General features: G+C 40.3%; 1 protein-coding gene across 1 annotated transcript in view; it reads left to right on the top strand.

Moving 5' to 3' along the window:
• HECW1 (HECT, C2 and WW domain containing E3 ubiquitin protein ligase 1) overlaps positions 1 to 13,478 on the top strand; it is a 179,665-nt gene that overhangs the window by 107,230 nt on the left and 58,957 nt on the right. The window contains 3 exon segments of the mRNA XM_086614549.1: positions 2,380 to 2,481; positions 7,759 to 7,909; positions 13,302 to 13,432. Of these exon segments, the coding sequence (XP_086470675.1) occupies positions 2,380 to 2,481; positions 7,759 to 7,909; positions 13,302 to 13,432 (384 nt within the window).

The raw sequence follows: 13,478 nt of genomic DNA, 5'->3' as shown, positions 1-13,478 counted from the left end.
ACCTTTTCCTTCTCCATTCCCAATTTATTCACCCCCACTTTCCACTGCCACAGACCCTACTCCAGCAGAAAGGAAGGTGTAACAGTGGCTTTACACGCTGGGCTGTGTAAAGACTTTGTAAGCAGCTGGGCCTAGGCAATTACTCACTCTGCAAAGCAGAATCTAGCCCAAAGAATTAAATTCTCAGGAGTATGCAGTTTCCTTCTTTGCAGGCGAGGGTCTTTGCCTGTGAACAGCATTTATGTGCAAGTGTACCTAAGGGGGTATGAGCGCGTGTGTGTGTGAGACCATGCTTAGACATTTGATGGTTATTTTGGACTGTGTGTGCTTTTGAGAGGGGATGTAGGGGGAAAGGGTGTCTTCTGCATGTGGATTCAGCACAGCTCCAAGATTGTGCCCCTTAAGCCTGTATAAAGGGCACTGCAGTGTTCACGGTGGCTTTGCTTTGATTAGCTGAGAGTGTGTCTGATGGGCAGCCTGGCTCTTAGCACTCTTTTGATATCACCGAGGGTGCTTCAGTAAACGTGCACGTTGGTTCATGACTTGGCAGCTGTTACAAATACAGTGGACGTGGTCACCTCCGTCCACTCCAGGTGACTGACACTACCATGCTTCCGCTGGCTTGGCGTAACTATCTTGACTAGGGGAGAGTCAATTATGGTGAGGTAAGTAAAGAAACATAGATGGATGATGTGTTAGTTGGTGCTACACCACCTGTAGTAACAGCACAGTTTTTAAGGCGATGAGAGGTGGGCTTTTAGCACTGAGTAATAACTTACATAACTCTGCTGTCTGTTCAAAACATGCAGCAGATGCAACTGTGAGGTACGCCTGTACACGAGTGGTTTAATGAAGACATTTAACAGGCCATACGGTATCATCATAGCACCTAGAAGAGGGATTATTTTTGTCTAAGTGGTTTTTCTCACTTCTATGTGGTGTGAGATTTTTTTACAGTTTTGTACAAAATGGGCTTCTGCCTTCTAGCTGTTGGTTGTTTAAAGAAAAAACATATTTTTTGATAAATGTTTTTTTTACATTCGATAGCGATATATTTGGGTTTTTTACAAAATGTTCGTTCTTAGGCTATTAAGATTCTGACATTAAAGACAGCTAAACCAGCCAGCACACAGTGAGTTTGGCTTAGCTGAATTGTCTGGGGTTTAATTTTGAAGTATCTGTGTGTAATTTTCTGGTGATGTTGGAAACACTAAATATATTTTTTTCCCTAAGCTGCATCTTTCTGATGGATGTAAATGTTTTATTTATGCAATTCAGATTGTATCTGTATTAACAGGCCCACATGGAGCTGGAAGTTATAGTGAAAAACTGTTACCAGACAGTTTGAAAATGTGTCCATTAGTAGGATAAATAGTCCTGATTTCTAAGATTCGAAGGACAGACCAAGAAGGAATCTTAATTCTGCAGCCTGTGGAGTTTAACACGCAGGTTCCTTATTCTCACGGTTAAGTCTAAGATAAGGAATGCCTTTTCATCCCGAGTATGACTTCTTAGTTTCTTAAAGGATTCTGTACACATTGACTGGATCTTAAGTTAGTTGTTGCTTTCAACAGAACATGAGCTTGGACATTTACTTCGGTTTAATTTACTTCATATTTGGATATATAGACATATATACAATGTTAGTGCTTAAAAAATTCCCCTGCACTGTCTACTATGTTTCTCTTTCTTCTTCTTCCCCTCTTCTGTATCTCAGGTCTTCCTTCTTTATCTCGGATCCTGACTATGTCTCACTATCTTTTGTCCTCCTCTTCTACCACCTGTCTCCTACCTGTTTCTGGTCCTTCTCTCATTCTCCTTCCTTCCACCCAAGATAGACTCTTTGAATTTTGAAAAATACCTGTAGAAGGGGATGATCTTCTGCTGTGCAGGAACTGCAAAATCCTGCCATTCCAGTCCACTTATACAGCTATTGATCTTTTGGAAAAGCAGAGAAAGATCCAAGGCAGCTTTTGGCCTCGTGTTCCGCTGATGGGATGAATTAAAAGTTGCAACCAGGATTTTGCCTGTTCCTGCCAGTTTCTACAGAAGCTTGAATTTGGTTGTACATGCACAGTATTTCTCAGAGATCAAGCCTGATTCTTCTCTCGCTTACACTTGTGTGTCTATGAGTCCAGAATCTGGCCCATAATAGTTTAGCATTGTCTCGAACCTGAGATCAGAGCCTTGACTGCATTATTTTAATAATTCTTTGGCATATGAGTTGTAATTAAAATAGTGCCTGAAAATAACCAGAGCTGCTAGTACACCAGGCTAACTTATTTAAAAAATAATCACTTGTTTTACAGTAGCACATTTTTTGAACCACATTGTGAAAACAGTGAATGACTGTCAATGTCTTGAATATCTTGTCCTTAGGTGATTGTCCTTTACTCCATAATTCTCAGCCAGTCAGCCAGCTTCCTTCTCTGAGGCCTGACCATCATCACTACCCAACTATCGATGAGCCTCTTCCACCAAGTAAGCTTTAGTTTTTTAATTTATTGCGTTTTTCAGCTTTTCCTGTTAACTCAAACAGTGTAGAGGTCAGTATGTCTTTCTAAATAACCCCATCTGTTCTATATATACATTCTCCAGAACCCAACCAATATGCTCTTTTGTTTCCCGTATTTGATCCTGACTTCAAGTGTTGCCATGTTATTTTGGACAAGCTCCATAACCTCCCTCTGTCTTGCTCCGTCTTCTTAAGTGCCGTGAAATGAAAATAATAATATTTCCCTGTTTCCAGTCAGTGTGTTTAGACCGGAATGAGTGGGTATCTGTCAGGTGTTCCGGAAGCCTTACGATAAAGGTTTCTGGGTGGTATATCAGCCAAGTACTCTGATTTTTCAATAACGTTTGTCTCCAGGTTTTCCACAACCAACTTCAAAAGATGGTTTGAGCTGGCAGTCTCTGTGGCCTGCCAGCTCTGCTTGCAGGGCCAGCAGGAACCCTTTCAGTCGGGTGCTCCTGGGGCAGACAGGTCCAAATCTGAGCAAAACCAGCAGAAGCTGGGAAAAGGCAGCTTGTGTAGAGTGGTCTTGCTGTACTGCCTTTGGATTTGATAAACAGTGAATTTTATGTTCGTTATGGACTGTAATGGTGCCTGCAGTTGCCTTGGATAGAAATGAGAGGGTCTTAAGTAGTGTGATCGATGAGCAGACGGATAATATGGGATTTTTACCACCGAATCAACTGCTGGAGATGTTTTCACTTGGCTCCGTAGCCTTGCCCTTGTATATTCCTGGGATTACCCCGCTTTCTGCATTGGCGTTCAGTGCCCAGCAGAGCGCACTCTGTGCCCTACAACGTGCTGCTCATCACCTTTCAACTTCAGCACAAGATTTAACAACTTAAAATGGGCAGTGCCTCAGAAAAACAACCAGGCGTTTAAACAAAGCACTCCATTTTCTTTAAAGCCCAAGAAGGGAACACACTTATCTGGCCTACGGTGCCCTTGACAAATAATTCATCATTTACCAACCATGCTGTCAGTATTCCCTGCGCTGAAAACAGCCCCTGGTGTCGGCTGCACAGTAGCAGGAATGGTTCAAATGCCTTTAGCCCCATGAAGTCTTGAGACCTGCTGTGGCTTGCTAGTGAATGATGAAATGGGAATGATTACTTCTGTAATAGGCAAATGTTTCTCTTCCTCCCACTCTTACCTCAGCACTTTGGGAACAGGGCACATTCCCCATTAGATGACTTAATGATACCAGCTCAGGTAAATAAAACATATTGTGAATCTGTCTAATATTCTTCCATCACCAATTTAATACGTTTTTTCCTCTTTCTTATAATTGTCCTCAAAAGACAAGTATTTCTACCGTTGACTTTCACAAGTGCTTTCACAGCAGGGTTTAAAGGCATGAAATGCAATGTGTGATGATACAATACAGAAGTGACACCCCTTTGTAGGATTTTATTTTAGCATTTGCATATAACATCATTTTTACAATAAAGGCTGACACTGTGGACTGAAATATATTGATCTTAATAGGAATAGACTGTACTGAGTTAATTTGGGAGGGCAAAAAAGTTGAATTGGATAATACCGCCTGTGAAGCCTGTTTCCAAAAACTCTCCCATGAAATTCTAAGGTAATTTCAAAATGAAAACTGTAGCTTTAATGTAGAAATGTTTCGTCTTCTAGCATTCAGTATCACTGTCTTAGTGCCTTTAAAGCTTCTTAATCCTCGATAAATAGTTCTTCAATCATGTGAAAGGAAGAAACTTTATATTTTAAACCCAAGTTATATGATCAAACCTGGCTTGCTTCTCACATGCAGCATTAGCTGCTGTCCATAAATAGAGTTCAAGATAATTTGCCAGTGCTGCAAGTTCAGCATTGATTTCACTTCAGTCATGGGTATTCTTCTGGACAGTCTTCTTTCTCTTTTGAATAGTTTTCTGAATAACTTTGTTTCATGATAACCCCACAACAGTTGGTCTCAGGGATGAAATTTGATTTCAGACAGTTACTTAAGAAAGTAAGGTAGAACAGATTCATTATTTATGTCTGAACGCAAGATTGACAGAAGATTTTCAGAGTTTGTACGGCCTCATGTCGGCACTAATAGTCACCCCTTATTATGCATGTGTTTGCTAGTACTGCTGGAACCCTACAGAACTGAAGCCAAGAAAAACACGTGTGCCCAGTTCAGAGCTGCGCTTTGCCGAAGGTGTGCCTGAGTTTGGAAAGGGAAAGACACCATATTTACTTTGCCCAGCCAGAATTATGGTCCTGCCAGAAAAAGTTACGTCTTCTGGTGTAAATCAGAGCAGTTTCAGAGGCTGCTGTGAAATATGACTCAGCTGATGGAGGGAGATTGCTGGAGAACAGAACCAGTACTGTCCCGTCTCCAGCCTGTGCTCCTGCATGCTTTGAAGGTTAGATGGAGGTCAGTCTCTGTTGTAGTCACAGTCTTATTTTGCTGAAAAACTAACGAAGGACCCTGAGGAGATTTGGCTGATTCCTAGACCACCTATGCCCCTGAAGTAGCATGAAGAGACTTGAGCCCAGCTCAGAAGCAGAGTTCTGTCTGTTAGTTCACCTGTCAGCCTGTTCATCAATCTGTGCAGGAATCCTTCCATCTGTCCACAACTCTGGTATCATATGCAGCTTCAGTGACTTGTGTGACTTACAGGTTGTCTTGTGGGAAGGCAGAAAGTACACCTGCCACCTTTGTATGACAAAAGTATGACCTGTCACCCTCTGACAGCCTTTCCAGGTGACCAAAAGGAGAGTTATTCAACTGATTAGAAATGCTGTTGGAAGGAGCAGTACTGCTGCAAGTTTCTCAAAAGCCACGTGACACACAGTTCCTAATACTTTAGCATGCTGATGCAAGCATCAGCCCATGGTTTCAGATGTATGTACCCATAAAGCAGTAAACAAAGCGGTGCTCACAGTTAGGTGTAGTTCATGTCTGTAGTTGCAGCTGCTGGATGTCTGATACATCCAACAGAGATAGCCTTCCTGAAGTTGTAATCCAGTCTGCATGATTCTGACCTGATGTTTTCACTGTGACCTCCAAGCTCTGGACAAGTTTCATTGCTCCTAGATTTCTAAGTATTATGCTTAGGAGCTTAGGAACTCTGAGTTGCATTTAATTAGAGAGACACTACAACAGATCCTCCAGAGCCAGTAGTGCACATGGCTGGATTATGAGAAGCCCTTGTTTGACCGTGTAATCGGCTAGTATTATTCTTACTAAGTGTCCATTAGCAGGCTTCAGACCAGTATGACCAGTTGATGTCTTCTGTAGGCTGTCTAGAGTGTGGATCTACAGCGTTGCCAACAAGCTTCTAATTATCTATCAACCTTTATTATTCTCAGCTTGTTACATGTATACTACAATAGTGTGGGCTGAGGGCTAGGATTTGTCCTTTGCCAGACAACAGCAAGGAAAACAAAGATCTTCGTGATGTTAAGGTGCATCATGCCCCCTTCGATCTGGTGAAAATTATTTCCTTGAGGATATTGCAGATAATGCAGAGCTCCAGAAGGACTATTCCCCACCCACGGTGGTACACCTGCCACCAGTGACAGCGTGCTCAGCAAGGCTCTGGCCTTCGTCCTGCCTTATATGTCAGTCTGATTTCCTTCAATATGCATCTGTTGTACTTAATGTGCTGTTTTTCACTGTCTTATGTTTTTTAGACATTGTTTTCACAAAGCTGTGATCTTGTTCTTGAAACAGCTACAACATCCTTGGGAAACTTCACCTGGTGGAAGGAAGAGAGAATCCTCTCCTTAAAATTGTGTAGTGATGTTCCCAGTGAGAGACACTGTGTGTGTACCTGTGGTGTAACTGTAGGGTTTGCATCTACAAGGTCTGAAGTGCTTAGCTTTGAAAGAAATAATGCGTGTGCATATGGCTCTTGTTGTTTTGGAGCCTTACAGAATATTCCTCCAAGGACTCCCAGTGCCCATCTTTTAAGGCTTTTGAGATTAGTGTGTCAGGAGCAGCCAGCCATAGACTTTGGACAGCCCAGGTATGGGAACTGAGTTTAGCCAGGGCCAGCATTCAGGGGATGGGAACATGAAGGACAGGTTTTCAGATACAGCAGGAAGAGGTACGACTTCAGTCCTACTCTTACAGAATAGGAGATAAAGTGCATAAAGGATGAAATCCAGCTGAATTTGATCCTGAATTTGATCATAGAAAACCATAGAAGAAGGAGTGGACTCATCAGGGAGGAGGGTATCATAGTAAGAATGTGGGAGTAAAAGGAAGTGTTTGCCTCCAAAGGTAATCACCATATGTGCATTTGTGTGTGAATGTGGGTAAGGTTTGCATATAAACACGTGTAGAAAGTACGTGCATATATTTACATCGATATGTCATCAGATGATGGATCATGTAGAAATATGAAGCTAGCAAGTCTAATTTATATCACTACTCCATACATTCCAACCAATTTGGTATGTGGCTTTGATAGCTAACTCACTTCTGAATTTCTCCTCTTCCAAACCCTTTTTTTAATCAGCATTACCATTTTCCACAAACCATCATATACCAAATAACTTTTAGTTTTCACAGGACAGCATAAACATTAGCAGGAAACAATAATGCTGGAAGGCTCAATATTATGCTGCAAACTTTCAGTCTAGTTGGTGTTCATCAGAGCAATAGATTTATGATACTCGTGTGTTTACAGAGATTTCTAAGGATATGTCCAACCAGGCTGTGATCAGTTTTCAGGGGAGCCTTTAATTGCTGTACAGTATCCTGCGAAGCCACTTTATAAAAAAGAGAAAAATGAAACATGTTTGTTCTGAGACATAACAAAAAAGAAAATATGGGATTTGCCCTATTAGCTCAGATGTAATTCTTTTCTACTAAGGCTTGGTTCTGGGTGGCTACCCTGACTTGCAATGAAGCCAGCCATCTAGTATTACTAATTGTAAAATTATCCAGCCCTTTAAAAAATGTAGCCACTATGTCACTTGTTTGTCACAGTCTATGGTAGTGAATTCCATAGGCTACCTATGTGCCGTGTGTGAAATATTTATGTATATGTTGCATATACATATATATAGATAAGCACATAGTATAGATACACATTTAAATGTCTACTTTGAATATATACACATAATATATATTGCACACATGTAGGCTATATATAGTATCTCTTGTGTGTATATACCCTGTTTGTGTATATATGTGTGTGTGTATATGCATCTCCCACGTTCAGGTTTTCTGGAAGGCGTCACATTGACAGCATCACCCCTTCCTTTTTTTCCCACCCTAGATTGGGAAGCTCGGATAGACAGCCATGGGAGGGTATTCTACGTTGATCACGTCAACCGAACCACCACGTGGCAGCGCCCCACAGCCGCAGCAACGCCAGATGGGATCCACAGGTCTGGCTCCATCCAGCAAATGGAGCAGCTGAACCGGCGGTGAGGATTTGCACCTATATTCCCTTGAAATCCACGCTCCCCTTTTTCCACACTGTGTCAGTAGCTTCCCTCCTTCCCCAGTGCATCGTACTGGCTCCCTAAGGATTTATCTTTCCTCCTTGTCCGAGTCCAATGGACACGTGGCCGTCCCCGCTGCTGATCTCTTTCAGCCTGCTGGTATGGCTGCTGTGGGTGTCCAGTGCCCAAACTTGCACGCTTCAGAAGTGCTGTTGAGTGCAAGATGTTGCAAAATGTTTCAAACAGCAAGAAGAGGCTTTTGGAAAACTCTTTTGAAATTACTCCCAGAAGAGAAGGGAACATTCTTCCGAAAGATGGAGTCACTTTTGCTATTTAACTGTAGAAGTGCTATTGATGGGTCAGCAGCTAGTGCTACACTGTAGGGCTTTCTGAGCTGACTGTTACTGAAATAGCGTTGCCATATCACTGTGGCACTTCTGCTCAAGCTAATTAGGCCTTTTGGAAAGGTCTATCTCCTTTTCCAGGGCTGAGCACTGCTCTAATAGGTCTGTACACATTTCTAGATGGAGACAGATCTGCTTAGTGTTGCATTGGATCCTGTAAATCCATCTGTTCATTCTGAGCTGACTGAGATATCTCTTAACGTGGTGCATATTTTCCCTTTGTTTGACTAGTCCACGCCTAGATTTGTTTATCATTTCCCTCTCACGCTTGCTTTTCAGACTGAATTTAAGAGGAAAGAGAAAAAATAAACAGTTGGTCAGAAATCTTCCTTTTTTACTTCAGAAAAGGGTTTTTTTTAAGTCCCTGCTTACTGTAATGATATGGTTTCTAGAAAAAGACAACCAAAACTGAAATTATATTCTAATTATAGAATCATAGAATCATAGAATGGTTAGGGCTGGAAGGGACCTTCAAAGGTCATCTAGTCCAACCCCCCTGCAAGGAACAGGGATATCTCCAACTAGATCAGGTTGCTCAGGGCCTCGTCCAACCTGGCCTTGAACGTCTCCAGGGATGGAGCATCCACCACCTCTCTGGGCAACCTGTTATAGCATGTAAAATGCTGCAAAAGTTTTATGGTCTTTTTTTCTGTGGCTGAGAGAAGGATGCAGAGTTTCAAAGTGCTCTTTTTGGAGCGCATAATAGTTCTGGAGTTATTGTGTGTAAGGAGAACTGGGCCCTGAATGACAGCAACTAGAAAGTTAATGTAACTTGTGGAGAGCAAACCAGACTTCTTAAAGTGGTTATTTTGCAACTTAAGTTGACCCCATTAACACACTCATGAAGAATTTCTCCCTTTTTTCACCAAAATTAATTATTTTGGATAGCATTTCATAACGTGTTACGGTTTACAGAAGTGAAAGAACGTGCTTAGTATTTGTTTTCATTATAGCTTTCCTCAGAATGTGTCAAGCTATCACGTTAATGTTAAAAAAACCCTAAAGAAAGTGAATGTTTAATGTAGATTCTTCCAAGGGCTTTGCATGACTGCTCTGCCATTTAGCATTTGTCTTTAAGAGGGATTTGGGCCATGTCAAAGCTCAGACTGTTTGCCTGACACTTAAGAAAGTTATCTGCCACAGAAAGCTCTATTGTGGACATACATCAGCTTTTTTTGTTGGTGGTGGGTTTTTTTGAAAGTTCAACTCATGTAAATGCAGCACAACCAGGAAAGGAATAAGTTCTTGTCAGAGTTTTCGTAGGAATTTACCACTCTGTTAGTTAATGCAGGTTAATCATTAAACCAGCTCTCTCAGCAGAAACTGAAGGGTAGGCGTTGTCTTTGTGGCTTCCTTGCTTCAAACTTTATTCTTCCACGTTTTCATGTAGGCTGCCTGGCTTTCTTGGTTATGACTTGATTATCACTGGTTTAGGTTGGGAATGGACAGTTAATAGAACTGACGTTCTTTGAATCCCTCTATTTTTAGTATTCACATTTCCAATTACAAAGTGAGAAGTATAAGAGGGTTTTCAGCAGTGGCTTGTCTCTCCTTACGTGTGTCCCATTGGAGACTAAGCACTTTTCATCTTAGTAGCATGAGCTGTCATGGCTTGGAAGCTGATGTTTCTCTACTCTCTGCCAAAGATTTCACTTGATTTGAGAAGTTGAATGTGGAGTTCTCCTGTAGTTCCCAAGTTTGGGAACGTTTCCTAAGATTCTAGTAAAAGAGATTCATACTGAATATCTGAGCGTTTGTCCAGTGGCAAGTCACTTCTGTATTTTCAACCTGGCTGTTGTAATTTTTAGAATTATTGTTGTCTTAAAGCTCATTTCAAATATTTCTTGTCTCCAGATTTCAGGATTTTGAGGAAAACCACTCTTCATGAGTAGTTATTACCAGCACTGTGGAGGATCAGACTTTGCTTTAAGCACTCATTTTAAAAATACTGTTTCGCTGTATTTCAAGCTTTATTATTTGAAATGTTCTTCAGCAAACACACCTGAGAATCATTTTAAGTGATGCAACAGCAAACATAGACCTTGCTGATAGAATTAGCAGCAGCCTGAACTTTTGCTCTAATCTCAGACAAAATTTGGACTCAACTCGCCAAGTTTTTTCAAACTGCTAAGTGATTTTTTCTTTTTAAACCAATCTACTCCCTTTTTGGCTTCCTGGTTTCATTTGTGGAAGGGAATGGAAAGACCAAAATATTATAAGAAAGCTTGGTATTTCCAGCCCAGCCAAAACCACAAAGCTTTGGAAATTCAGCTTGAAAAAAAAAAAAAAACCCATAGCCTTGTCCGGCTTTCCTTCTGTGCTCTGAGCTTCCCATTAGCTGTACTAGCCACTTGAGGATGCAGGGAATGCAAAACTGGAATCCAGGTGTTGGGCAAACTCCAACCATACTTCTAATTTGGAAGACTCTTGCTCATTTTCTACAGCACTACCTGACTTGCTTATTGTTAGCAAAGCGGATAACAGCCCTTGTTGTTCAAGCTCTGTTGGAAAGACCCTTTGCACCATATGCATATCTAGATTTGTCTTTGTACTAATTGAAAAGGTAATAAGTAACATAAGAAATTATAATTGAAATAATTAAGACAGCCACAGTGTGGTATTTCTAAACCTCCATTTCTTTGACAAATTAGTTTGAAAGGCGACTGAAATTTCCAGAGGCATTCCCATAACTTTTGCACTTTCAATGTTTTCTCCAATTACTTTGGCATTTTCTGGTATTTATATAAGATGATTTTATAGTATTGAGATCCAAAAAAAAAAGCGTAGCCTTTTGTTGGCATACTACTAGTGTTACTCCTTCAGGTTTGCCAATAGGGATTTTCTACCATCTAATTAAATAGAAGCTACAAGGCTTTTTTATATGTGTGCTTATATCCTTTGATTATATGAACAACTACTTTTTTTTTCCCCTTGCTGTTGCATGTGGGTGTTGTAAAACTCCTCCAGTACTGGAATGGAAAGTTCATTCAGTTGCCTGCAGTCAAGTGAATAAAAATGTAAAATGTGAATCTAAAACAGAGGGTTTAAAAGTGCAGTAAATTCATGCTGTTGCAAAACCTGCTATTAGAATTTCCTTGTAAAGATGGATGTTTACTTAAACACAGAACCCTTGATTTTTTAAAAAAAACTTCTAAAGATGCTGTTTATTGAACTGTCAAAATATACACTAAATGTAGCTTCCAGTGACTGAGTACTGGGGGACACACATAGTACTGTGAAAATTTAGCATAAATCTGTTGAAACTTTAATTATTTTCCTTAATTATCTCTGACTCTTCTGCCCAAGATTGGGTTGCATTGAGCTACTGGAGATGCTGTCTGCTGAGAAATGTAAAAGCCAAATCCTAAGTGCTTGTCTTTAATGATCCTGTGTCGCTTTGAGGAACTAACTCCTGACTAATTTGGAATAAAGTGTGCATTAACAAATACGGAGAAAGTAAGTAAAATTCATAAGTCAGACTTGAGCTGAGGAAGGAAAAGAGTGTAAATCAGGAAAATGAGAGACAAACAATGCACTTCGGATTAAACGCAGGCAATAAAGTCATCCTGTTTAATATACATACATACAGAAATGCAATCCAGAAATAAGGATTAAAAATATTGGGGTGGATTAAAAATATAAAGGATTTAATATTTTTAATAAGGATTAAAAATATTAAAAATATTAGTATTAGTAAATACTAATATTTACTAAAAATATTAGTAAAAGCTAATTAAAATAATCAAGAGAACCTATTTTCTTTCTTTCCTTTTCTTTCTGCTTCTTTCTTTCTCTTTCTCCTTACATTTTCCTTTTTTTCTCATTTTTTATATAAAATACATTTTCTTATTCAATATATGACATGTATTCATAGCTTGCCAGTAGAACCAAAGTAGTCTTGATCTCTCATCTTGCTCATCTGTCTATGTGAGTGAACAAGTTAACCAGAATTTGTTTCATGTAGTGCAAGTTCAAAACACTCCAGGTTATTCCCACAGCCAGGTATGTTCTTTGTTCCTGATCTGGTAAAGGATTTAGGATTGGGCCCATCCCTGAGACCATGATCAGTCCCATTGACATCAACTAATGTGTCAATTAGTTCCATGATTAGTATGGAAATGATATTATAGATTTTTTTAAAGGCATTCGCAGGTTTTTATTCAGAATTTTATTCTCTCATTCTCCTCGCTGTTGTTTGCTTATCGCTACATGGTTTCCTCTTCCTTGTTCTGCAACTAGTTGCCACTCAAGCTAAATACCCAATCCCATTGAATTCCAAAAATGGACATAGCACTTGCATCCCTACACTGTTCACTCAGCTCTTGTGTTACACACTACTCTACTTTTCTATAGCTGTCATATCAATTAGATTGTAGCTCTCTGAGGTCACACTGCCTACTAATTTACATTCCATATTGCCTACCAAAATGGAAGTATTCCCAACTGCTGGCCATGCAGTATCGTAATAAATGTTTTGTGAATGCTCTTAATAGGCTTTGCCTTTTTAGGTTTGAGCATGTGCATCCAATAGTGTCATAAGAAAGACTGAAGGTTACTCAGTTCACCACAAGGTTGATCCTTACTTCATTTGTTCTGCTACCATAAGACTAAATGAGAGGGGGAACCATGATTCTATGTACAGTTGTTTTAGGTTCCAGATGTTTTAAGGGAAGCCTAGTGATAACCCATAGCCTAAATACCTCTCTAAATTTGATCTTTGAGTCTTCCTTGCTTTGCACCCTCTATACCTATTTGTTAGTCAGTGCAAAATGCCATATTTGCAGAGTAATGGTTGGCCCAACTGTGCGTAGCTGCATCAGTTGAAGAGTTGGGCGTGCCCTTACTCTGTCATATGCTGAAGACAGAGGTATTGAAATAATTCAAAACCAGTGCTGATTGTTAAGGTGAAAAGCACTAGAAAGCTCTTCTGTTAACTAAAGTATGTTGTTCCTTTCTCTGAATGTGTGTAGATACCAAAATATCCAGCGAACTATTGCAACAGAGCGGACTGAAGATGATGCTGTAGTAAACAACAGGGTGGAGAGAGTTCCCACCGGAGGAGGAAGTGACTCTGAGGCAGAGCCTTCCCAGCCAACCTCAGGTATGGGAAAAAAACCTACTGAGTGCCATGTTCAGTGCCACTCACT

This window comes from Tauraco erythrolophus, chromosome 7 (assembly GCF_009769465.1).
Source record: "Tauraco erythrolophus isolate bTauEry1 chromosome 7, bTauEry1.pri, whole genome shotgun sequence".
NCBI classification, from domain to species: Eukaryota; Metazoa; Chordata; class Aves; order Musophagiformes; family Musophagidae; genus Tauraco; species Tauraco erythrolophus.
Note: the sequence above shows the minus strand (reverse complement) of the source record. Positions and strands in the feature narration are given on the sequence as shown.